Source organism: Zootoca vivipara, chromosome 12, assembly GCF_965207765.1.
Source record: "Zootoca vivipara chromosome 12, rZooViv2.hap1.1, whole genome shotgun sequence".
Taxonomy (NCBI): domain Eukaryota; kingdom Metazoa; phylum Chordata; class Lepidosauria; order Squamata; family Lacertidae; genus Zootoca; species Zootoca vivipara.
Window position 1 is genome coordinate 31,809,105 of NC_142595.1, and position 27,491 is coordinate 31,836,595.

At 40.6% G+C, this 27,491-nt stretch overlaps 2 protein-coding genes and 1 pseudogene across 2 annotated transcripts; all 3 read right to left on the reverse strand.

Annotated features, from left to right (window-relative positions):
- Window positions 1–82: 82 nt before the first annotated feature.
- Window positions 83–5,488, reverse strand: LOC148683942 (vomeronasal type-2 receptor 26-like). Its single transcript, XM_088654666.1, has 5 exons — window positions 5,132–5,488; window positions 3,965–4,825; window positions 3,436–3,663; window positions 2,026–2,152; window positions 83–984 (listed from the first exon to the last, which is right to left on the reverse strand). The coding sequence occupies exons 1-5, from the start codon at window positions 5,486–5,488 to the stop codon at window positions 83–85; spliced, it is 2,475 nt and encodes an 824-aa protein (XP_088510792.1).
- Window positions 5,489–8,275: 2,787 nt separating this feature from the next.
- LOC118077510 (vomeronasal type-2 receptor 26-like) lies at window positions 8,276–15,935 on the reverse strand. Its single transcript, XM_088654667.1, has 6 exons — window positions 15,679–15,935; window positions 14,601–14,892; window positions 12,796–13,629; window positions 11,947–12,174; window positions 9,846–9,972; window positions 8,276–9,177 (listed from the first exon to the last, which is right to left on the reverse strand). Exons 1-6 carry the CDS (start codon window positions 15,933–15,935, stop codon window positions 8,276–8,278), a joined length of 2,640 nt encoding a protein of 879 aa, XP_088510793.1.
- A 5,339-nt stretch (window positions 15,936–21,274) lies between these two features.
- LOC148683943 (vomeronasal type-2 receptor 26-like) lies at window positions 21,275–25,637 on the reverse strand (annotated as a pseudogene).
- Between the last annotated feature and the right edge of the window lie 1,854 nt (window positions 25,638–27,491).

The window sequence follows — 27,491 nt, forward strand, 5'->3', positions numbered from 1 at the left end:
TGAGCATAATTCAGGGGACATAATAATAAAATAAAACAATAAAATGTGTCTTCATTAAAAGATGAAGTTAGATTTTTTTTTCTCATACTTTTCTTTTCATTATACGTTCTCTACTATTTAGCTCAGGCCTCAAGACAATTATGTAGCATTTAGGGAAAAAGATGCAACCCAGTAATCCAGCACTAGAGGACAGGATGGAGAAGATCTCCACAGCCACCATGTATTTTCCTTTGGTGCTTAGGTAGGTTGGTACAAATGATAACCAAACACTACAAAACACCAACATGCTGAAAGTTATAAATTTGGCCTCATTGAAACTGTCAGGCAATTTCCTGGCTAGGAAAGCCACAATGAAGGTGACAATGGCCAGGAAGCCAAGATAACTGAGGACACAGTAAAACATGGTAACTGAACCCTCATTACATTCCAGTATGATTTCCCACTTCAATGAATGCATGTCCACATCTGGGAATGGAGGGTAAATACTTAACCAAATAGCACATATATTAGTTTGAATAAAGGTGCAGGAAAGGACAATAGAATTTGTCAGTCCTTTCCCCACCCATTTTCTTATCTTAGATCCTGGTTTGGTTGCCATAAATGCCAGAACCACAGTGATAGTCTTTGCCAAAATGGTAGAAAGGGCCACAGAGAACACCATGCCAAAAATGATTTGTCGGAGAAAACAGGCCACCTTTCCAGGCTGGCCAATGAAGAGCAAAGAGCAGAGGAAACAGAGGAGGAGGGAGATGAGGAGTGTGTAAGTGAGAGTCCAGTTGTTGGCTTTGACTATGGGAGTGTCCTTGTGTTTCATAAAAGTTTGAAGTATTGTTATTGTGATGAAAGAGAAAGAAATGTTTAAGATAGCCAAGACAATCCCCAATTCATCTTTGTAAGAGAGGTAGCTTAGAACTTTGGGAATGCATTGAGTTTGGTCCTTGTTGTGATACTGATCTTCTGGACAATTGACACAGGAGTCCATGTCTGGGGGGGAAAAAGGAAGAGCTCTAAGTGTTTGTTATTATTATTATTAATTTTTTTTAAAGCGCAGATCAATGTAATTGCATGCATTACAATTTCCTGGAGAGTTTCTCATTGTGTTTGAGATATGATTGGGTGAGACATAGGATGGGCATATCAGTAGCCATATTTAAGTGGCAGAGGGAGGCCTGCTTTGCCCCATCTTCTCTTTTTATTTTAAGAAGCATTTGGCCTGTCATGGAGCTGACAGTTTTTATATTTCCTGTATCTTTAATGAATTGTCTCTTTTTGATTAGAATCATAGAATCATAGAGTTGGAAGAGACCACAAGGGCCATCCAGTCCAACCCCCTGCCAAGCAGGAAACACCATCAAAGCATTCTTGACATATGCCTATCAAGCCTCTGCTTAAAGACCTCCAAAGAAGGAGACTCCACCACACTCCTTGGCAGCAAATTCCACTGTCGAACAGCTCTTACTGTTAGGAAGTTCTTCCTAATGTTTAGGTGGAATCTTCTTTCTTGTAGTTTGAATCCATTGCTCCGTGTCCACTTCTCTGGAGCAGCAGAAAACAATCTTTCTCCCTCCTCTATATGACATCCTTTTATATATTTGAACATGGCTATCATATCACCCCTTAACCTTCTCTTCTCCAGGCTAAACATACCCAGCTCCCTAAACTGTTCCTCATAAGGCATCGTTTCCAGGCCTTTGACCATTTTGGTTGCCCTCTTCTGGACACGTTCCAGCTTGTCTGTATCCTTCTTGAACTGTGGTGCCCAGAACTGGACACAGTACTCCAGGTGAGGTCTGAACAGAGCAGAATACAGTGGTATAATTACTTCCCTTGATCTAGATGCTATACTCCTATTGATTAGTTGCTTGCTGCTCTTTAAAACCAGTGAACCCTAGATTATTCAAGAGATAAACATATGGGAGCCACCTTATATACACATGCAAAGGTTGCACATTCTTCAAATGAGTGCATGATAAGTATGTTGCATTACCAACATTCCTTGATATCATTGTATGTTATGTCTCTTACCCTTCTGGCCTGAGACCATCCCTTCTGGACATAAAGCACAATCGTAGCAGCAAAATTTCTCCCCCTCCTTCTTTTTCCTGCTGTATCCAGGATAGCAGTAGTCATTGCACACTGAGAGCGGCAGCACCTGTACAGAAGTATGAAGGATGATTAGTGTTTCTTGAAACCTCCATATAGTAGGCTGTTCACATTGACCGATGGCAGAAGGTAAAGGTAAAGGGGCCCCTGACCATCAGGTCCAGTCGTGTCCGACTCTGGGGCTGCCGCGCTCATCTCGCTCTATAGGCCGAGGGAGCCAGCGTTTGTCCGCAGACAGCTTCCGGGTCATGTGGCCAGCATGACAAAGCTGCTTCTGGCAAACCAGAGCAGCGCACAGAAACTCTGTTTACCTTCCTGCCGGAGCGGTCTCTATTTATCTACTTGCACTTTGATGTGCTTTCGAACTGCTAGGTGGGCAGGAGCTGGGACCGAGCAATGGGAGCTCACCCCATTGCAGGGATTCGAACCGCCAAACTTCTGATCAGCAAGCCCTAGACTCTGTGGTTTAACCCACAGTGCCACCTGGGTCCCTGGTGGCAGAAGAGGTGCCAATTAATTCCCCCAAAACTTCAAGCGCTTTTAAAATACCTGCCTCAACCAGAATTCTCTTTAATTTTGGAATGAAAGACAGACAAGAATTTCAGTTTCTCTGGCTGACATAAGTTTTGCAGGGGCATAAAATAAGATCTCCCTTAGCCATCCAATGTATTTTCCAGCCTGGGACAATCTCATCCAGCTGGGTTTTATCAAGTCATGGTAGAGCTCTGTAAAGCTGACCTGCTTTGGCTTCCAGAGATCACATGATCTGGGTGTATTTTAATAGCATTAGTAGGGGAACACAACCAGGTAGGGTTGCCAGACTCAATAGAGGACAGGACTTCTGTGCCTTTAATTGCCCTGCTCTCTTTTGAGTCTGGAAACCTTAAAGAGAAACCAGCAGACCCTTTGCTTGGAAATTAAACAAAGGGTCTGCTGGTTTCTCTTTAAGGTTTCCAGACTCAAAAGAGACCAGGGCAAGTAAAGGCACAGAAGTCCTGTCCTCTATTGAGTCTGGCAACCCTACAACCAGGTGTTTTATTTTATTTTATTTTAGCAACAACATTATTTAACATATTTTGATCATAAAACAACAAGTGGCATTGTTGGGGAGAAAGACTTCTTTAAAGAGAAGAAAAGAAAGGAATGAACACATGAGATCAAAAATATATCATGAGTGCACTGAAGAATTAAGATAATGCAGGTGAAATAAACAAGTTTAATCTATTCACATTTTTCATCTTTACCAAGAAAGGAGGGGAAAGTGTAATTTATTCCTTTAAACATGCTACCCTGCACAATTCATCACATGAGAAGCAGGCTTTTATGTCTAACCTGGTTAAAGCTTTGATGCCAAACAATTTGGTCATCATTAATTGTTAACACTTTGTCAGGAGGAGCCTGAGGTTCTAGTCTTCCAACTTTCACTCTGGTTATTGAGCCATTGGCGAACACCACCCAGTTTGTAACGTCAAAACCTACAACGAGCTCTCCATTTTCATCAAAACACACAGAGTCTCCAGCAGTGTTATTGAATATGATGTTCCTTGGAAACTTATGGACCTAGATTAAAAAAGAATATGAACAAAGAGATGGCTAAGTCTTGAATGTATTTCAATGGACATCCCATTGAAATATATTTTGGGAGGTTGGGGGCAGGTGGTGACTTTACAATTCCAATTGATATTCATCTACATTTGCCTCTAAGTGAGTGGCTAAAGAAACACTTTGTATCAAATTGTATTGAAAAACAAAAAAGAAAAGAAGAAAACCACCAATGGATTCTTTAAAGGCTGACTTAAGATTTATCTTTACCTCTGAATAATAAACTAGCCCATTTTTTTAAGTGTTGAGATGAAATTACCAGCCATGGTTGTACATCTTGCACTGCCAGTCTGTGTCCTTTTATCATTGTTATGTGTTTGGAGCTATATTTGTATATTGCATGTAAAGCATGTGCCACAGCATAGACAGCATTGTAGACATTGTAGCTATGGCCAGTCATCTTCATTTCAAACAAAACCCCTGAAATGCTGTCCAGCTTTTCCTCCCCAGTGCAGGTTTCGTTCTTCTTTTCTTCCAGCCCCTTAGACATTTTTAATGAACAGCTGAATGCCTGTTCCCAGAAGTCCTGGATGAAACCATCTCCTTTGGCCCAAGCAGGTCTTATGATCTGAATGAACCTTTGGAATCCTAATGGCTGATTTGAATGGACCGTCAATGATATGGAACCATGGAAGGTTTGAATATCCCAGATCTTCTGAACAGAGAGTGATGCAAAATCCCAGTGGGATGTAATAATCCATACTTTTCCCAGAGATGGAAAAGACAAGAAAGGTGCTAGAAACAGCAATGTTCTCACAACCTGAAAGGATGGAGGTTCTCCATATACAAAAAACACATTGCTTTTTCTTTGAACGACCATTGCATAGCTTTGCCATTGCTGTATAAGTAAATCTATCAACTTATCCACATAATTCCATTTTGGTAGTCTTACTATGAAGTCATAACAGATGCCATTCTGGGAAAGCATTGGTACAACGGTCTGCAAAAACCTGTCCCCTCTGTCATCATCCACAGCCAAGAGCCCAATCCATGTCCATCTGAAATGCTGAAGTAACTTCATGACTCCCATTTGCTGGTGGACTTCATTTGGGACCATCTGGTACAAAAATGGGAATTGCATTTTGGATCCTTGTGGTGGTAAAAATGATCCATAAGTGAGCTGGGGGGGGGGAACAATATGAATCAAAAGAAGATGGCTTATGTTGGAATTCTAGAGATTCAATGGCTTTTCTATGTCATTTCACCTAACGTTCCTAGATGCAGGAAATCCAGTTTTAGAGCATTTTGATCTGTTGATGAGTACTCTTTGACTAACCTTTTTAAAACAAGTTATTTACCACTTGATATTGTCTAGCTCATATTTAATCACTCTGTTAACCAAAATATCATGGGAACATTTTTAAATTGCTAGGCAGAAATCAATATGGTATGCAACAGTTCTGAAATCTGCATACATATAGCTTACCTGTGGAGTCTTTTGAATTGCTGAAACAATGGCCATATTAGCAGAGATTTCAGATATACTTCCTCCAATGAGAGCTATTAGATTCTTCTTGTTGTGACCTTTGAAATTGGGGACAAATCTACGTTGTGCGGAAAACAGGTTGAGGGTGGCCTTATAGGTCATCCTTGCAGTGTAGTAGCTATTGAGGATGTGGAATCCCAGAGAGATATTTGGCAAGATTTTGGGATTCTCATTGATCTCTTTTACAGCAAATGCTAAGGCCAGGATGTGCTGGTAGTTCTTCGGCACTGAGCTATAAAAAACGTTGCAGCTGTTTAGTAATACAACAGCGACAGAAATAACAATCGCAAAACGCATTTGAACTCTTCATAATTCACCTAAGTCATAATTGATCTAAATGCTTTTAAGATAGCTTAATACAGTGAAGTGGGAAAAAGGTAAGACATCAAAAATAGGTATTTCCCCCATGAATTGAAAAGCAAAATGTCAGAATGTTTTAAGATTATTCTGGTGCTTAATAAACTGTTACCTTCAGTTATTAGTGTCACTCGCTCTGCCTACAATTGGTCTGTGGAATCTATGTCTGCCATATCTTGCTCCCATTATCCCTGACATTTAACTAGAATGCTTGTAGTTGATGGGAGTTCAACAACATCCAAAAAGCCACAGGTTCCCCACTCCTGTCCTCTCCAGTGATGCTCATATTTTTTTTTCAATCAATACATTCCTACCATTTTGAATCTCTTTAACCACAGATCTAACAAAATAAGAAATATACAGTAAGGTAAAATCAGTTACACCCTGATCCATACATGTTCTTGCCTATTTCTGTGATTCCCACAAGACTAAAGGAATCATGTTTGACTCAGGGTACCTCTGAAGTGCACTTCAAATTTCAGCACTTGCCCTCCATTTGTCCCTTTATGAGGCAGGAACAGACTGAGAAACTGTAAAGGTGAAAATGACAGGAGAAATTAAACATGGTGATACTTATAAAATATAATATAAAAAGGAAGAAGATTGGGAATGCATGTGAGGGCCTGCAGATGAAGGGAAAGAACGAAAAGGAAACAAATTGTGGAAAGAACAGAAATGGTTGTCAAACTAACTAAACAAGGGCATAATCTTCCATATCCTATAGAAATATAAAAGGAATGAAAAAATATGATGGATTCAGGAGGTGGAAGCATATCCTAATATATAAACTGGGAATGTTCAAAGAAAAGAGTGACAGAGCTCAGTCTACTGCTAGATCCAGTTTGGATGAAGCTTTTATAATCACGCACACACACCCCTGTTGATCATGTTAATGGGCTCCAGGTGTCCATGAAAGAGGATGGAAAACAGTAATTTCCACAATGATAGGGGTAACTATCACTTCCCTACTTGTCCTTTGCAGTTGGATGATGGCATGACAAAATTGCTAGGATTACCCCTGCCTTTAAAACACACTACTATTATTTTTCTTTGGGGAATAAAATAGAAAGTAAGCCCAGGCTGCTTCTGTCCAGAGCAAGAGTTAAATTCAGCCACACCTTATCTTTATCTTTATCACCCATATTTGATACAGAAGAGAATTAGCGATAGTCTCTCAGGATTTCACTAAGAACAGGCACTGCTGTATACTAATGAAGCTTGACTGTCACAGAGCCCAGAGTGGCCTAGGTACTCTAACTACAGTCAGTATGACCACCACCACCAACATCAAAACCAAGAAAGATGTTCCTCTTCCCATGCTACCCCTGAGAAGCAGATGGACCCTCCTATACAATGATTGACAAAGCACTCTCCAGAGTAACAGTACACACACTTTGCCACACTATTGAGCGTAAGATGAAAACCCATATTTTAATTCAGTCATAGCCTGGGGAAGTTGAAGCTTTATGGTGCAGTAGGTGTATCTCTTTCTGCAGATCACGTCCCATTATATAATTCACAATACTTTGTTATTATAAATGAATCAATTTGATTTGCAGATGATATAATTGCAACATATGCTAACATGTTTATTTTTGCTTTTGCTGTGTTGTAGTTATGCATTTTTCATATTCTAAGCCTCCTTGAGCGTGGTTCGAACTGTGGAAAGGTGGCATCCAATTATTATTATTTTGTATGTAGGTATGCAACAAAATTACTCAAAAGGGAGGTGAATGGGGACCTAGATGCCACCCATGGGACCTCCTTGGCCTCCTAAGCACTGCCCACTTGACCTCACTTCACCTCCTAGGTGCCCCACCAGGTCTAGGTTCCACCAGCCTCCACTAATACAAATCAGTTTCACATATGTTGCACAAATGGGGTCAGTCTCAGAGACATATGGGTGTCCATTTTCATTTTGAAAGTAACTCATCCAGCTAATTGATTTCAATTAATAATTCAGTAAATGTTTAGTAAATGACTTTACTGTGACTGTGACTTTATTGTTTGTAATTTATGTTTGTGAAACCAAGGATTTATGTAGGATAAACTTACATTTTAATGGTTGTATGGCTAGATGCATGATTGGTTTAACAGAATGCAGGTTTGGCCTCTATCATTGCCATCATGATTTAAGATACCTTTCATTCCCAATTTATTCCCATCATGAATTGGGCTATATAATTTATTCCCAATTTATTCCCATCATGAATTGAGCTATATAAGGATGAGGAAAAACATACAAGAAGAATCAGCTGTGGGTCCTGTTTCAATCTCTCTGGAACTGCATATGTAGATAATTTGTGCACAGAATCAAGATGGGGTCACTATAGGTAATCTGAGCAGGGATTTGAGCAGGGATGTCTGCATAGACAAGTATTCCTGCTCTAATATTTCCAAATTAAAAAGTTCTGCATGCAGAATGAAAAGCAGTGGCAAGGGAAAGGGGACTGACACAGTGGACATGTGCCATTTTGAGAGGAACTGATTGATTGATGCAAGCCTATCCCGGATCCACATGGTGAGATATTTCTCACCTTCAGGATAGGGAAGCAGACAATGCCAGCAGAATCAAGAAAGGCAACCTATTAGGGTGGGCTGTGCCTGGTTCAAGTCTACTAACAAGAACAGAGATTTTTGCCTAAGCAAGTACACATACTCAAATTCTCACAAGATCTGTAGCACCAGTATTTCCATATATGCACAATGAAGAGGTGGACATATTTTTCATTTTGCTTTTCTTATTAGCTGCTCCCTGTTGTTCAGCTCTGGCCTCAGTATAATGATGTAGCACTTAGGAACAAAGATACAAACCAGTAACCCAGCACTGGCGCATAAGATGGAGAAGGTCTCCACAGCTACCATGTATTTTCCTTTGGTACTTAGGTAAGTCGGAACAAATGATAACCAAACACTGCAAAAGACCAACATGCTGAAGGTTATGAACTTTGCTTCATTGAAACTATCTGGCAACCTCCTGGCTAGGAAAGCCACAAAGAAGCTAACAATGGCGAGTGAGCTCATATAGCCCAATACACAGTAAAACATGGTAACTGAACCCTCATTACATTTCCATACAATTTTGCCATTTATTGAGTGCATGTCCGTATCTGGGAACGGAGGGGAAGTACTTAACCAAAGAGTACAAATGCCTGTTTGAATGGAGGAGCAAGAAAGGACAATAGAATTTGCCAGTCCTTTCCCCACCCATCTTCTCATCCTGGATCCTGGTTTCGTTGCCATGAATGCTAGAACCACTGTTATGGTTTTGGCCAAAATGCTGGAAAGGGCTACAGAGAAGATGATGCCAAAGGCTGATTGTTGGAAAAGGCAGATCGCCTTTCCAGGTTGTCCAATGAAGAGGAAGGGGCAGAGGAAGCAAAGGAGTAGGGAAATGAGGAGGGTGTAGGTGAGGGTCCGGTTGTTGGCTTTGACTATGGGAGTGTTCTTGTGCTTCACAAAAGTTCCAAATACTAAAGTAGTGATTAAAGAGAAAGAAATGGCAAAGATCGCTAAAATGAACCCCAAAGTTTCTTTGTAAGAGAGGTAGCTTGGCACCCTGGGGAGGCACTGAGTTTGGTCCTTGTTTGCATACTTATCATCAGGACAATTCACACAATCATCCATATCTGAAAAAGAGGAAGAACTATTTAAGTATTTCAATATATTGACAAACATCCATCAAATGGAATCCTTAGTAGCATCCAATGAAAGAGTCTCTTTTCCGCATTCTTGACATTTTTTAACTTGAGCTGGTGGGCTGCAATGATTGAGTGATTTTCTGCACACTAGGAAATCTCTCATTAAATAATAGTTTATGCTTTCTATGCAGATAGTAATTTTATTATATGAAATGTGGTGAATATTATTATATTGCAAGCTGTTTCCATTTGATTTTTGAAGAACTTTAGTTCGAATTTACATAAAGCAGCTCCAAGCATACTTGCATGACATGGATTATTTAAATAAATTACAGTCTTGGTTCAGGCCTGTCTTAAAACAATTATTTTTGTTAAATAAGATAAATAAAAATAACCCTGCCATCTTGCTGAAGCTGCAGAAGTCCATATCTCAATAGTTGTTGGAATGTAGACCACTTGCAAGTCCCATTAGCCTTAAACACTCAAACAGAAAACTCTGGACTCTTTTTGCCATATTTGCCTAGAGATACAGCTCTTGCCTAATGCAAAATTCTCTTTGCAAAATGGAAATCATCACACTAGTTTTAAACTTCAATGCATACAAACATTACATTTCATATATATTAATCTTATGTCTTCATCATTATGCCCCCTACCCTTCTTGTCAGAGATCATCCCTTCTGGACACGGAGCACAATCATAGCAGCAAAATTTCTCTCCCTCCTTTTCCCCCCTGCTGTAGCCAGGATAGCAGTTGTCATTGCACACAGAAAGAGGCTGCACCTGCATGAAATCATAAAAGAGAGACTAGTCATGAGAAAATGAGAGCATGTTTTGACAAGAGAGATGCTAGGAAACTTCTCCTGCACCAAGGCAAGATCTGCCAGGAAGAGGGGCATAGGAAGAATCAGATCTTGGACTCAGGTGGTGTTATGACCCCAATCCCTGCTGCTCAGCCACATATACAAGTAACTTTCTCAGCCAAGGTTCAGTGAGCTGAAGCTGACTCAGCCAATCCATATGTAAGTCACTCCAAAGGAGCCTTTTTAGAGGTGTAGTGGGGGTGAGACCAGATAGGCAGAACTTAGGCTGGATCTTACATTCATTCATCTTGGTTATATGACCTGGCAATCAGCACAGAACACTATTTTAAGTCTTATTTCCACTTTGCTGGGCTTAGAGCAGACCCTCCAAGTGCCCCTATTTTCCAGGGACATCCCTGATTTAGAGAAGCCATCCCGGTTTCTGATTTGATCCCTGAATGTCCTGCTTTTCATTAGGATGTCCCTATTTTCATTGGAGAAATGTTGGAGGGTATGGGGTTATCTGACCCCCAAGCTGTCTGAAGGCAATCCTGTATAGGGAAGTTTTCTTAATGTTTAATGTTTTATTATTATTATTTATATGTTGAAAGCTGCCCAGAGTGGCTGGGGCAACCCAGTAAGATGTGTGGGGTATAAACAGTAAAATTATCATTATGGAATGGGACGTCCCTATTTTCATCGGATGGAGGGTATGCACAGAGCAGCAGCAGCAGCCTTGCTTTTAATCAGGACTTGAATCTGGGATATTTAAAATACACCAATACACTGTGATATTTAAAATACAGTTTAAAATACACCAGTTGCTTTATGCCAGCTTCTTTTATATGCAATTGCTCCCTAAGTTAGGTTTGCCAGACTCAATGGAGGACAGGACTTCTGTGCCTTTAATTGCCCTGCTCTTTTTTGAGTCTAGAAACCTTAAAGAGAAACCAGCAGACCCTTTGCTTGGAAATTAAACAAAGGGTCTGCTGGTTTCTCTTTAAAGTTTCCGGACTCAAAAGAGAGAAGGACAATTAAAGGCACAGAAGTCCTGTCCTCTATTGAGTCTGGTAACCCTACCTTAAGTTGATATGCAACCTTCAGGAATATTTAAAGCTTGCCAGAAGGTTTTCTTTGTTTTACTTATATATTTCTGTATTTGCCAGTCCCCACCAGCAGTCTTGGTTGCTCTATTTTAGGCCACCTATAGTCTCCACACTGTCGTTAAAAGCAAATAATCCATTGCAGTGATACAAGTAGGATGTTAACAGAACATGAACATGTGTTGCAAGGCTATCTCTGTACAAACAGGGTTATAGCTAGTGTAATAAAAGATGGGCTGCATCACTCTTTGCACCTATGCCTGAAGTGAAAAGGTGGGATCAAAGAACACCCCCAAACTATGAATGTGCTCTTCTAGGAGGCGTGCAACCCTGTCCAAGAAAGTGTGAGCCCCTCCGAACTGGGTAGACAAACTACATATAAATTGTATTCCATCTTCCCTGGTTGAAGTTCCATTTTATTAGTCCTCATTAATTTGATGGGTCTTCCATGAATAGCATAGAATACATGACAAAACTGAGCTCAGGGGAACCCCCCATAGAATTACTGCCATGGAACAACGCCCCTTTGGGCACCCACCCTTTGGAATCTCTTTTGCCTCTTTAAGATCTTCTTTTTTCAACATGCCTTGGAAATATTTAGCCCAGCCTATATATTTCTTTGTGTCGAATTTGACATTGGTTTTACATACAAAAGTGTTACTAATTGTTTGTACACATGAAAGTCTTTTTTTCTTTATTTAGACATTTTTTTACAATCTTTTTAATATATGAAATTGTATAAACATTTTTATTGCTGATGTTCATGTTATTCATTTCATTGCTTTGATTTAATCATTTTATTGCTTTGATTTAACAAATAATTAAGGCAAGGATCCACAATGATAGCTTACCTGATTAAATATTTGATGCCAGACAATTTGGCCATCATTAATGGTTAACTGTTTGCCTGGAGGAGCCTGAGGTTCCAGCCTTCCAATTTTGACTCTAACCACCGAGCCATTGAGGAACATTACCCAGTTTGTAATATCAAATCCTGTAACCAATTCTCCATTTTTATTGAAGCTTACAGTATCCCCAGCACTGTTATTGAATGAAATACCTTTAAGAAACTGATGGAGCTGAAGAAAATGCAAGAAAATGCTGAAGAAAATGCAAACAGGCAGAAGACTCTGAGATTCATGAAAACGTGTCTTAATGAACCACTAGAATATTCTTTTTGAACAGTATATGTGGTAACTTCATATATCAATATAAAATTTCATTGTATTTCTCCACATGGCACATTGTGGGTCACTGATTATGTACAGCAGCAACAACTAATAATTATATTAAGACAACATTTTGTAATGTGGCTAGAACTAGAGCCAGTGTGGTGTAGTGGTTAAGAGTGGTAGACTCATAATCTGGTGAACCGGGTTCGTGTCTCCGCTCCTCCACATGTAGCTGCTGGGTGACCTTGGGCTAGTCACACTTCTTTGAAGTCTTTCAGCCCCACTCACCTCACAGAGTGTTTGATGTGGGGAGGAAGGGAAAGGAGAATGTTAGCCGCTTTGAGACTCCTTCGGGTAGTGATAAAGCAGGATATCAAATCCAAACTCTTCTTCTTCTACTACTTATCCAAATTGATTTCCAAACTCCCAGAATGTAGTAGGATAAGTTTAGGTAGGTGCAGAGTTCTACTTCTACATCATAAGCTAGTCTTTTATTTTATTTTTAAAAATACATTGCATTATAATTACCTGCCATGGTTGCACATTCTGAAATGACAGTTTCTGTCCTTCCAATCTTCTATGCTTGGATCTGAATTTATTTATGGCATGCAAAGTATGTGCCACAACATAGACAGCATTGTAGACATTGTAGCTATGGCCAGTCATCTTCATTTCAAACAAAACCCCTGAAATGCTGTCCAGCTTTTCCTCCCCAGTGCAGGTTTTGTTCTCCTTTAATGAGCAGCCGAATGCCTGTTCCCAGAAGTCCTGAATGAAGCCATCTCCTTTGGCCCAGGCAGGTCTTACCATCTGAAGGAACCTTTGGAATCCTAATGGCTGATTTGAATGAACTGTCAATGATATGGAGCCATGGAATGTCTGTATATCCCAAATCTTTTGAAAAGAAATAGATGCAAAATCCCAGTGGGATGTAATAATCCACACTTTACCCAGAGATGGAAAAGACAAGAAAGGTGCTAGAAACAGCAATGTTCTCAACATTTGAAAGGATGGAGGTTCTCCATATACAAAAAAAACATTGGCTTTTCTCTGAATGACCATTTCATAGTTTTTCCACTGCTGTATAAGCAAATCTACTAGCTCATCCACATAATTCCATTTTGGTATTCTTACTATAAAGGCGTAACAGATGCTATTCTGGGAAAGGATTGGCACCATAGTCTGTAAAAACCTGTCCCCTTTGTCATCATCCACAGCAAAGAGTCCAATCCATGTCCACCTGAAATGCTGAAGTAACTGCACAACACCTATGTTTTGTTGGGCTTCATTTGGGACCATCTGGTACAAAAAAGAGAATAGCAGTTTTTCATCCTGGGCTGGCAAGAATGATCCATAAGTGAGCTAAAATAAAACATTCAAAGTTATAAGAGTGCTTTATCATTGAATATCATTGAATCATTGAATTGCACTAGCTCCTACATCTCATTAAAATCCCTGTATTATGCAGAGTTTTCCACAATTAAACCATCCCCAGGAGCTGCCTGAATAATCTCTGCAGCAGCCCACCTACCTCTTGTCAATTGGTTGACTATCCTCACTAGACATTTTACTAGATATTGTTTCTCATGTTGAATCAAAATCTATATTTATCGTCTGCATTTGTAGAAAAAAGTTTTTACCTCTTCTATGGTTTGGCAATTCAAGTACTGTATCTGAAGAGTGGTATATTGCCCCCCTTTAACTCTCTTCTCTTCAAGCCAAATATACCCAACTCTCTTCTCTTCAAGCCAAATATACCCAATTCCTTCAACATTTTTCACAGAATGTTGTTCCATTTCCCTGATCATTTTCACAGTCCACTACTGAATCTGTTCCCATTTGTCTACATATCCCTCTTACAGTGTTGTACCAAGAATTGCAAGTGTTCTGACTAGTATAAATAAAGTGAAACCAACACTGCTTGTGATTTGGAAATTATAATTCTACTAAATCCTACTAAATTTTAATCTATTAAGATAATTTTGAATTTCATTCCTGCCTTCTGAGGTATCAGCTACCCTTCCCGGTGTTCCGTCATCTAAAAATTTGATAAGTGTTCCCTTTCCCCTGCCATCTACATCACTGAGATTTTTAAGCTTATCAGGCCCACAACAGATCCCTGTGTCACTCTCCTTGAAACTTGTTTAATGTGGAACTCTTGGTAAGTACTTTTCCCCACTGAGATGTGAATTTATCAGATTATATTATATTTGAGCTCTGATTTAATCAGTTTGCTAACCCAAATGCAACAAGAGATGTGGTAATAAAATATAATAAAATTAAATGGTATGTCAACATTGTGAAATCTTCATATCCCTATTCACATAGCCTACCTGTGGAATCTTCAGGCTTCCTGAAACAATGGCTATATTGGCAGAGATTTCAGAAATACATCCTCCAATGAGAGCTTTCAGATTATTCTGCTTATGACACTTGAAGTTGGGGGCAAAACTATGTCGTGAAGAAAGTAGGCTCAGAGTGGCCTTATAAGTCATTCTTGCAGTGTAGTAGCTATTGAGGATGTGGAATCCCAGAGAGACATTTGATAAAATTGTGGGAGTCTCATTGATCTCTTTGACAGCAAATGCTAAGGCCAGGATGTGCTGGTAGTTTTTAGGCACCGAGCTGCAGAAAGAGTTACAGTAGTTTCATCATGCAAAAACAAACACATTTGCAGTCTTCTTCTTTATCACTCATCTTTCAAGACCATAACAGAGTGAAATTGTTACAGGGTCTACTGGGAGGGGCACAGATTAAGCATCTTGCTTCAATTGTTACTGCAAACACAAATGCAACTAAACTTTACTCAGGGTATACCCATTGAAATTATTGGCCCTAAGTTAGTTGTGTCCATTGATTTAAATGGCTCCTTTCTGAGGATGACTAATATTGCATACAATGCTTGGTTAGCATGAGAGGCGGAGACTTAATATATTGAGGATTGTTTGTATGCTCCCAAGGAAATGTCTTAATCTGAAAAAGTTCTCAGTGAGCTCTCTTCAGTCTGTCCTAAATCTCTTCACAAACATTATACTCTACATTTGGATATATAGCTCCCTTCTCAGGAGGCTCCACTTCTGCTTTTTCCTGGTTAGGATTCAGCAGTGTAGGAGTCATGTAGGAGTAGGAGTCAAGCAGAAAACCACTCAGGCCCCAACAAGTAGTTTTTCTATGCAAACTCTCTTGCAATAAGCACCCCCACCTGTAAAGTGGGATTTACTAGTGGTTTCTATGCAACACTAGTGGTTTCTATGCAACAAATATTGCTGGGATGCCATCTTTTCCCCACCTCTCCCCAAAATAAATAATTATGTAAGCCCCATGTTGCATAGTTGTGTGTTGTCAGTTACTTTAGCCTGAAAATATGAAAGAGGGAGAAAGAGAGAGAGAGAGAGAGAAATAATGCCTTACATAGGTTCATTGATCAAGACCTGTCCAGGTTGTTCAATGAAAGAGAGATTATTATAGAAGTAAAGGACTTGAGAAACAATTCCACCGATGAGAAGGTCTCCTGGTTGGTAAAAATTATGAGGTATAGGTTGAGGATCATCAAATATGCTGCAGTTAATATGCGTCTTGCACACAGTATGACACAGAAGCACCAGCAGTATCACCAACAGTAGAATGGTCCGGTTGACAAATTTCCTCCTCCATATATAAATCCCCATGTTTCACCTCAGCATTAGATGTTGCTGATGGTAAATTATATCATTATACTTATTTACAGCTTGACAACTTGGGGAAGCTGTGTACCTGTGCCCTGATATTATATTTCATATTGGTCCTTGTCCATCAGCAGCCCTGAACAACATATTCTTTTAATAATCTCAATTTATCCTTAGAGTTAAGTGAGAACTAGACATTTCCCATTCGTTTTAGAATCCTCAAATATGCATTTTCAGGAACAAGTATTAATAAATTTAATGTGGTGTGTGAAGAAAAGAAAAGTAACATCAACAACTCTTGGTTAAGTAAATTGACATAATTTTGTACTGGAAAAAATAAAAAGCAGTGACGATGAAAAACAATACAGCAATGACCTCTATGGAGAGTGGTACAAAATATTTCTCCAAATGAATGAAATATAAATTATGGTAAGGAAACATGCAGGGTGTTAATTAAAACTTTGTTAATGAGATCCAATTGTTACAGGGGGAAAATGGGCAGATAAAGATAAATTGGTGAGGGAGAAATGATGAGGAACAGAGATGTTAATAATATTTGTGCTAAAAATCAGCGAAGAATCATCCGGTGGAAGCATGTCCTTTGGAGGGGAGGACCACTCAAAAGAGTGATAGAAGCCTGCATTTGCTTAGATCCAGTTCTGAACAACCTGAGTGTTTTGTAGATTTTAAAAGATGCTGATTGTTGATCTTGCTAAGAGGATCTGAATGCCCATTGTGTCCAAATATGGGAACTTGTGATTATGATAATGATAGGGGTGATTATCTTCTTCCCCTTCTGAAGAAGTGTGCATGCACACGAAAGCTCATACCAAAATAAAAACTTAGTTGGTCTTTAAGGTGCTACTGAAGGAATTTTTTTATTTATCTTTTCCCCAGTGTGATGTTTGCCTTTGAAACTGCATAATGTGTGGCAAAACTTCTAGCTTCTCCACTTCCCCATACCCCACCAGGATCTTAAAACTATTAATATTTTAAATCTATTATTTTCTTTTTTGAGGGATAATTAGAAGTCCAGTATCCTCCTATGTCCAGTATGCTTCTACCGAGACTCTACCGAGCCACAAAACTCATACTTGACATAACTAAAAGGCCTGGGTTTAAATGCAGAGTCAAATTCCTGGAGGTATTTGAGGTTCATCTTCATGCTCATGAGTACACCTCCTTGAATCACTTCCAATTATTGTTTGCCCTGTTTATATTTAACATTATTCTCACAGATTATTTAAGCAGTAAAAACCATATGCATGACATAACAAATAAGCTTATATAGCTCAGTATAGTGAATGACAGCAGGGCGACTAAGTTTTCAGGTCAAGGCCCTTCTGCTTAATCCTTCTGACAGGATCTGGAAGGGCCTCAATGGGCAAGCAAAGGGCCTGTAAAAGGTGGGGGCTACAATCTACAATCCCTTTTCTGTGGTCTTTGGGAAGACTGCTAAGGGAGTGCAGGGAAAGGAGGAGACAGGAGGAAGAAACATAGGGGATTGAAATGAGTTTTAAAAAGCAACAAAATATTGTTTGTTAATGAGGAGTTTAGCCCATCTGTCCTTTGGAGTGTGCCCCAAGCAGCTCGATTCTAAACCTCCATTTTGTCCAAAATGGAACTGTGAGAACTCTGGACTCTAGTGGAGGTAATTTGTATATATAAACTCAAGAACTTATTTAGAAACCCTGTACTATGTACTGAAGCATTCCCTACTCCTACCAGTAGATACATTTGCATTCAATTCATGGATCATGAATTTGTTTCTGCTACTAGGTGGGCCCCCTTCATGGATCAATGCCTTGTCGTGGCGAAGGGGCTTGAATAACTCGGAGAAGCTATGAGCTATGCCGTGCAGGGCAACCCAAGATGGACAGGTCATAGTGGAGAGTTTTGACTAAACGTGATCCACCTGGAGAAGGAACTGGCAAGCCACTCCAGTATCCCTGCCAAGAAAACTCCATGGACAAAGACAACAGGCATATAAAAGTTATGACGCTGGAAGATGAGCCCCTCAGGCCGGAAGGCGTCCAACATGCTACTGAGGAAGAGCGGAGGACAAGTACAAGTAGATTCAGAGCTGATGAAGCGGCTGGGCCAAAGCCGAAAGGACGCTCAGTTGCGGATATGCCTGGAAGCGAAAGGAAAGTCCGATGCTGTAAAGAAAAATATTGCATAGGAACCTGGAATGTAAGAAGCATGAATGGAGGTAAGCTGGATGTGGTCAAAAATGAGATGACAAGAATAAATATCGACATCCTGGGCATCAGTGAACTAAAATGGAAGGGAATGGGTGAATTCAGTTCGGGTGACTATCATATCTACTACTGTGGGCAAGAATCCTGTAGAAGAAATGGAGTGGCCCTCATAGTCAACAAAAGAGTGGCAAAAGCTGTAATGGGATGCAATCTCAAAAATGACAGAATGATCTCGATACGAATCCAAGGCAGACCTTTTAACATCACAGTAATCCAAGTTTATGCACCAACTACCGGTGCTGAAGAAAGTGAAACTGACCAATTCTATGAAGACCTACAACACCTTCTAGAAATGACACCAAAGAAGGATGTTCTTCTCATTACAGGGGATTTGAATGCTAAAGTAGGGAATCAAGAGACAAAAGGAACAACTGGCAAGTTTGGCCTTGGAGTTCAAAATGAAGCAGGGCACAGGCTAATAGAGTTCTGTCAAGAGAACAAGCTGGTCATCACAAACACTCTCTTCCAACAACACAAGAGACGACTCTACACATGGATATCACCAAATGGGCAGCATTGAAATCAGATTGATTATATTCTCTGCAGCCAAAGATGGAGAAGCTCTATACAGTCAGCAAAAACAAGACCTGGGGCTGACTGTAACTCAGATCATCAGCTTCTTATAGCAAAATTCCAGCTTAAACTGAAGAAAGTAGGAAAAACCACTGGGCCAGTAAGATACAATCTGAATCAAATCCCTTATGAATACACAGTGAAAGTGAGGAACAGGTTTAAGGATTTAGATTTGGTGGACAGAGTGCCTGAAGAACTATGGATGGAGGCTCGTAACATTATACAGGAGGCAGCAACGAAAACCATCCCAAGGAAAAGGAAATGCAAGAAAGCAAAATGGCTGTCCAATGAGGCCTTACAAATAGCGGAGGAGAGGAGGCAAGCAATATGCAAGGGAGATAGGGAAAGATACAGGAAACTGAATGAAGATTTCTAAAAAAAAGCAAGGAGAGACAAGAGGGTCTTCTTAAATGAGCAATGCAAAGAAATAGAGGAAAACAATAGAATGGGGAAAACCAGAGATCTGTTCAAGAAAATTGGAGATATGAAAGGAACATTTCGTACAAAGATTACCATAATCAAGGACAAAAGTGTTAAGGACCTAACAGAAGCAGAAGACATCAAGAAGAGGTGGCAAGAATACACAGAGGAATTATACCAGAAAGATATGGAGGTCTCGTACACACCAGGTAGTGTGGTTGCTGACCTTGAGCCAGACATCTTGGAGAGTGAAGTCAAATGGGCCTTAGAAAGCACTGCTAATAACAAGGCCAGTGGAAGTGATGATATTCCAGCTAAACTATTTAAAATTTTAAAATATGATGCTGTTAAGGTGCTACACCCAATATGCCAGCAAGTTTGGAAAACTCAGCAATGGCCAGAGGATTGGAGAAGATCAGTCTACATCCCAATTCCAAAGAAGGGCAGTGCCAAAGAATGCTCCAACTACCGCACAATTGCGCTCATTTCACACGCTAGCAACGTTATGCTTAAAATTCTACAAGGCAGGCTTAGGCAGTATGTGGACTGAGAACTCCCAGAAGTGCAAGCTGGATTTCGAAAGGGCAGAGGAACCAGAGACCAAATAGCAAACATGGGCTGGATTATGGAGAAAACTAGAGAGTTCCAGAAAAACGTCTACTTCTGCTTCATTGACTATGCAAAAGCCTTTGACTGTGTCGACCACAGCAAACTATGGCAAGTTCTTAAAGAAATGGGAGTGCCTGATCACCTCATCTGTCTCCTGAGAAATCTCTATGTGGGACAAGAAGCTACAGTTAGAACTGGATATGGAACAACTGATTGGTTCAAAATTGGGAAAGGAGTACGACAAGGTTGTATATTGTCTCCCTGCTTATTTAAGTTATATGCAGAATTCATCATGCGAAAGGCTGGACTAGATGAATCCCAAGCCGGAATTAAGATTGCCGGAAGAAATATCAACAACCTCAGATATGCAGATGACACAACCTTGATGGCAGAAAGCGAGGAGGAATTAAAGAACCTTTTAATGAGGGTGAAAGAGGAGAGCGCAAAATATGGTCTGAAGCTCAACATCAAAAAAACCAAGATCATGGCCACTGGTCCCATCACCTCCTGGCAAATGGAAGGGGAAGAAATGGAGGCAGTGAGAGATTTTACTTTCTTGGGCTCCTTGATCACTGCAGATGGTGACAGCAGTCACGAAATTAAAAGACGCCTGCTTCTTGGGAGAAAAGCAATGACAAACCTAGACAGCATCTTAAAAAGCAGAGACATGACCTTGCCTACAAAGGTCCATATAGTTAAAGCTATGGTTTTCCCAGTAGTGATGTATGGAAGTGAGAGCTGGACCATAAAGAAGGCTGATCGCCGAAGAATTGATGCTTTTGAATTATGGTGCTGGAGGAGACTCTTGAGAGTCCCATGGACTGCAAGAAGATCAAACCTATCCATTCTGAAGGAAATCAGCCCTGAGTGCTCCCTGGAAGGACAGATCGTGAAGCTGAGGCTCCAATACTTTGGCCACCTCATGAGAAGAGAAGAATCCTTGGAAAAGACCCTGATGTTGGGAAAGATTGAGGGCACTAGGAGAAGGGGACGACAGAGGACAAGATGGTTGGACAGTGTTCTCGAAGCTACGAACATGAGTTTGACCAAACTGCGGGAGGCAGTGCAAGACAGGAGTGCCTGGCGTGCTATGGTCCATGGGGTCACGAAGAGTCAAACACGACTAAACGACTAAACAACAACAACAACAACAAGGGATATCAAATCCAAACTCTCCTCTTCTTATTTCAAATGTTTCAGAAGTCAAATGGACTTCTGGAACGGATTCTGTTGGACTTCCAAGGTACAACAGCATAAGGATGAGGAAAAACATAAATAAATGAATCAGCTTTGGGTCTCATTTAAATCTCCCTGGAACCAGCCAAAATAGGAGCAGGAAGGGGGCTATTTGTGACACATTGACTGTTGTGTCTTGTTCAAGGCTAAAAAATGACTAATTACGTTTGCCGAAGCACACACAAAGAAGAGATGGACACACACACACACACACACACACACACACACACACACACACACACTTTATTTAGTCTTCCTTATTAGTTGTTCCCTACTGTTTAGCTCAGGCCTCAGCACAATGATGTAGCATTTAGGGAAAAGGATGCAACCCAGTAGTCCAGCACTAGAGGACAGGATGGAGAAGACCTCCACAGCTACCATGTATTTTCCTTTGGTGCTCATGTAACTTGGTACAAAGGACAGCCAAACACTGCAAAACACCAGCATGCTGAAAGTGATGAACTTGGCTTCATTGAAACTGTCAGGTAACTTCCTGGCTAGAAAAGCCACAATGAAACTGAGAGTGGCTAAGGAACCCATGTAGCCCAAGACGCAGTAAAACATGGTAGTTGAATTCTCGTTACATTGAAGTATGATTTCCCCATCTAATGAGTGCATGTCTGTATCTGGAAATGTCAGGAAAGTACTTAACCAAAGAATGCAAAAACCAGCTTGGATTAAGGTGCAGGAAACTACAATGTAATTTGCTGGTTTTTTGCCAACCCATTTTCTCATCCTAGCACCAGGTTTGGTTGCCATAAATACCAGAACCACAGTGATGGTCTTTGCCAATACAGAAGAGAGAGCCAGAGAGAAGATGGTGCTGAAACCTGTCTGCCGCAGAAGGCAGGTTGCCTTTCCAGGATGTCCGATGAAGAGCAAGGATGAAAGGAAGCAAAGAAGGAGGGAGATGAGGAGGATGTAAGTGAGGGTCCGGTTGTTTGCTTTCACTATGGTTTTACTATGCTTTCACTTGTGCTTCAAAAAAATTCCAAGGACTAAAATTGTGACAAAAAAGAAAGAACTAGCCATGATAACTAAGATGATTCCTAAATACTCTTTGTAAGAAAGGTAGCTTATAGCTCTTGGAATGCACTGGCTTTGGTCCCTGGTGGGATACTGGTCTTCTGGACATTTGACACAGACATCCATGTCTTAAGAAAAAGAAGAAAAGAAGTTTAAACATTTCCAAATGTAGAACAACTCTCTAAAGAATCAGTTCTAAAAGCTTGCGAAAGTGCATCCTTTGGAACTCTTACCGGTTTTTTTATCTGTCTCTCAAAAGTTACCTAACCTGCCTTTTAAGCGAATTAAAAAAATTAATTGTGGAAATTCTTCAAAAAATATTTATAAATTTGGAAAAAAAATTTCCCAAATAATATTTATTAGTTTTCAAACAATTCAAAATACAAAATTTGGCAACAAAAAAAACAAAAACTAAACTAAACTAAAAAAAAAAACATAAAGGGGGGGGAGAAAAAGAAAAACATATCAATTCTTACATTGAATTAACATCGTGGACTTCCTCGATTCCCCCCACACTGGGTCCAACTTTAAATCTAAATTAAGCAATTTTCCTTTAGCATCTTAAACCATTTAATCACATTTCCCCCCATTATCTCACAACCTATTCTAATCTAAAACAGAACATCAACTATCCTCAACCTAAAAAGGTAAAGGGACCCCTGACCATTAGGTCCAGTCGTGACCGACTCTGGGGTTGCGCGCTCATCTCGCATTATTGGCCGAGGGAGCCGGCGTATAGCTTCCAGGTCATGTGGCCAGCATGACAAAGCCGCTTCTGGCAAACCAGAGCAGCACAGGGAAACGCCGTTTACCTTCCCGCTGTAGCGGTTCCTATTTATCTACTTGCATTTTGATGTGCTTTCGAACTGCTAGGTTGGCAGGAGCTGGGACCAAGCAACGGGAGCTCACCCCGTCACAGGGATTCAAACCGCCGACCTTCTGATCAGCAAGCCCTAGGCTCAGTGGTTTAACCACAGCGCCACCTGGATCCTCAACCTATACATTCATTAAATAACCCAAATCTAAATTTATTTTTCCATCCATCTCTGTTTCTTCCCTTGGCCTCAAAGTTTCTACCCCAAATTTTTAAAAATACATTCAAATATTATTTCTTCTATCATAATAACCTTTAACCACTTATATCTAATTCTACCCCCCTTCCCCTGGACTCCAGGTCTCCCAGATGCATCAGCCAACTCCATAAGTCATTCCAGTTTGGACCACCTTAATCAGTCAGAAAATAACCCATTTTTACTCCTCATCCCACTCCCACTCTTTCACCAGCTAGGCACCACTCTCCCATCTTTACCTGCTGCCCCCCCCCCCAGTTTTCTAACTATAGCACAATACCACCCAGCTATGTTTCCACCTTTCAGCCCTATCTTAATTTTTATTCCCTTTAAATTCTGGCCCTGGTATGGATCCTGTCCTCCCTCTCTCACTAGGAGGACATTATTCCATACTCCTTGAATCATGATATAAATTTGGAATTTAAACCACCACTATATCCTTGATAATGATGCACATTCTCAGAATAAGCAAACAAACGGTATCAAACAATATGGTAATTGTGTGATATCTCTGTATATTATGCCTCCTACCCTTTTGGCAAGAGACCATCCCTTTTGGACACAGAGCACAATCAAAGCAGCAAAATTTCTCTCCCTCTTTCTTTTTTCTGCTGTAGCCAGGATAACAGTTGTCATTGCACATAGAAACTGGCAGCACCTGCAGAGGAACATAAAGCATGAACAGAAATAATTTTAGGCTTTATAGGTCAAAACCAGCACTTTGAGTTGGGCCTAGGAAGTAACTCCCAGCCAGTGCAGTCAAGCCAGGATTGGCGTTATATGCTCTTGTCCTGGTGAGCAACCCAGTCACTGAATTCTGAGCTACCTTAATTTTCTGAATCATCTTCAGATGCAGCCCCATGTATAACGCTTTGCAGTAATCTAACCTAGAGGTTACCTAGGAATACATGGCAGAAGATAACATAGTCTCATAATACTGCCCCTTTACTGAAGGTGCTGGTATTGGATTGTGCTTCAAAAGGAAAACCATAAATGGTGGTGGTGTGTGATCCTAGGTTTGAGTTGATTTTCCTCTCTGAAGACAGGATTTACCAATGAAATAAAAGAAAGAAATCTAAATCTTTACAGAGTGGCTCTCTCCATCAAACATGATTCACCATTTTAACCAGTAAGATTACAAAGCGTTATTCTCCAATAATGAGGATGACAATATATACTAAAGCAGCTACAGGTACGTCTCACCTAGTTAAAGCTTTGATGCCACACAATTTGGTCATCATTAATGGTCAACTCTTTGCCTGGAAGAGCCTGAGGATCCAATCTTCCAACTTTCACTCTGCCCACTGAGCCATTGGGGAACATCATCCAGTTTGTAACATCAAACCCTGGAACTAATTCTCCATTGTCATCAAAATGTATTGCTTCTCCACCACTATTATTGAATATGATGCTGCTTAGAAAGTGATGGACCTAGATAGAAAGGGAATACAGTGGAGCTTTGTGTTATGGACGGGACTGGCGCAAGACAAATTGCTGTGTCTGCGTGGGCGCGCGGGGCACAATTTAGTGCTTCTGCACATGCGGCAAAACCCAAAAGTAAACCGTTCTGGTACTTCTGGGTTGCTGTGTACGCAACACAAAAATGTGTAACCTGAAGTGGACACAACATGAGGTATGACTATATATAAAAAGGATACCTAGGACTTAAAACTATTTCAGTGACCTTCACAAAGGTGTGTTATTGGAAAGCAAATGCAGTGGCTCTATATTACTAAATGCAATTTCCCTTCATTTATCCCAGTATCGAAATTCCAAATTTTAAAATGATACTGACATTTATTATCCAAATAGATTCCTATAAAACAACAGCAACAACAGTGACAAGTAACCCAACCAAAGTTGATGGGATTGCTCTATGAAGCAATTCACAGATTGATCATATATTGAGTTTTAATTACCTGCCATGGTTGCACATTCTTAAATAAGAATCTCTCATCTCGCAATAACCTTCAATGCTTCAATCTCAACCTGTATATGTCATGCAAAGCATGTGCCACAGCATAGACAGCATTGTAGACACTGTAACTATGGCCAGTCATCTTAATTTCAAACAAAATACCAGGAATGCTCTCCAGCTTCTCCTCCCCAGTGCATGTTTCTGTTTCATCTTCCTCCTGCTTCTTTAATGAACAGCTGAATGCCTGTTCCCAGAAGTCCTGGATAAATCCATCTCCTTTCACCCCAAAAGGTGTTATCTCCTCAATAAACTTTTGGAAACCTGGTGGCTGATTTGAGTGAGCAGTGAAGGATATGGAACCATGGAAGGTTTGCATATCCCATGTCTTTTGAAAGGACAATGAGGTGAAATCCCAGTGGGATGTAACAATCCACACTTTACCAAGAGGAGGCCATGACATACAGGATATTAGAAATAAAAATATCCTCACAATCTGAAAAGATGGAGGTTCTCCATATACAACGAATACATTTGCTTTTGTCTGAATAGCAACTTCATAGGTTTTCAAGTGTTGTAAAAGGACATCAACCATATTCTCCACATAGCTCCATTTTGGTAGTCTTATTATAAAAGCATAACATATGTCATTCTGGGAAAGCATTGGCACCATTGCTTGTATAAACCTGTCCCCTTTGTCATCATCCACAGCAGCAACTCCGACCCATTTCCACCAAAATGCTGAAGTAACCGCATAACTCCCATTTGCTGGTGGGATTCAGTTGGGACCATTTGATATAAAAATGGGAATAGCATTTTAGAACTTTGTAGTGGCAAAAATGATCCATAAGGGATCTGAAATAGAATGTGTAAAAATCTGTTGGTTGAATTTTCTGTCTTAGAGTCATCTTAAAGTGTGACAATCATTCTAAATCTGAAAAAGGGGGGGAAAGAGAAAAGAGGCTTTGAGCTATTTTTAATGGAATTCACCAAAATCTACATTTCTGACATGGAGTGCCAAACGTCCAGATTTTCCCAGAGACTCCAACGATTTCTGTATGGCAGCCCTAATCCTATATTATCTAGAATATTATGACACTGTGGTATGAGGTGAATAGTAAGGCCACAGTACATGCTTACTTATCTCTAACACCGCACTGGTTTGTGGTCACAGGGACAAAAGCATCCAGCACTTCAGGGATTGTGAAGGAAGGGTGTTGGTGGGCCAGTCCTGCAAGCCAGTTGAGATCACAGCAGCCATGAAGGGAATAATGTAGGTGTGGCTGACTGGGCACCAGCTCAAACACAGTTACAGAGACATCAATATCAACATGATGCATGAGAGTGGATTGGTGGGCATCTACTGTAACATCCATGAATTCCATCTCAGTCTGAACAAGAGGACTGCTGCTTTCCCCTTCAACTCCATGAGTGGTGGACCTTGGGACCTCAAATTTCAGCAGTGCCCTGTGTGATGTCAAAATTCGCCCTCCCTACTTCTCACCTTCCATTCTATATTATAGTTGTGGTACCTCCTGAAGCACCCTCTAAATCTCCCTCTGAACTCCACCATCCATGATCTTGAGAGCTCCAGAAGTGTTCCTGGGTATTTCCACCACAGTGTGAAGGGCAATATGCTGCTTTAGAAGAAGCAGGCAGAGTTAGGGCTCTTACAGCTTCAGCTGGTGTGTGACATGGGCACATTGTGGAATGCCACCTACCTTATGCTTGAGTGTATGGTGGAGCAAAAGATGTCCACGAACTCTATTTTTAGAGAAATTATGGTGTAGGTCCTACTAGGAGACAGAAGTGGGATGTCATTTCCTAGCTAGTGATGGTTCTCATCCGCTTCCCGGAGGCCACTGAGTCACTGAGCAGCAACAAAGATTTCCTCAATCAGGTGATTTCATGGTCAGGCATCTCAAGAACTTTGTCAAATGTTATCCTAAAATCGAGATGCTATGTCATGCACACAGCTTACTTGTGGAGTCTTGTGAATTTCTGAAATGAAGGCCATATTGGCAGAGATCTAAGAGAAACATCCTCCAATGATACCGTCTCATTGGTATTGCCTGAAGTTGTGCTTTTAATATCTCCCTTTTAACAAACTCCTAACCATCATAAACTCACTGCCCTTTTAGTATTTCTGTCCATGGGATCTCACCCAGCGTTTCCCTAAGTTTTCTGAAGTTGGCTTTCTTAAAGTCTAGGATTTGTGTCTTAGTATGCTTGGTTGCTCCTTTCCGCTGTATAATAAACTCAGGAAGAGCATGGTCACTCCAACCTAATGATCCTGCCACTTTTACCCCACTAACCACAGGGCGGGCACCACTACTGAGGTGCCACTACTTCCACAGGGCGGGCGCCACTACTGAGAAGGTCCTCTGCCTGGTTCCCTGTAGCTTTGATTCTCGCAGTGAGGAAACTGCCAGAAGCCCCTCGGCACTGG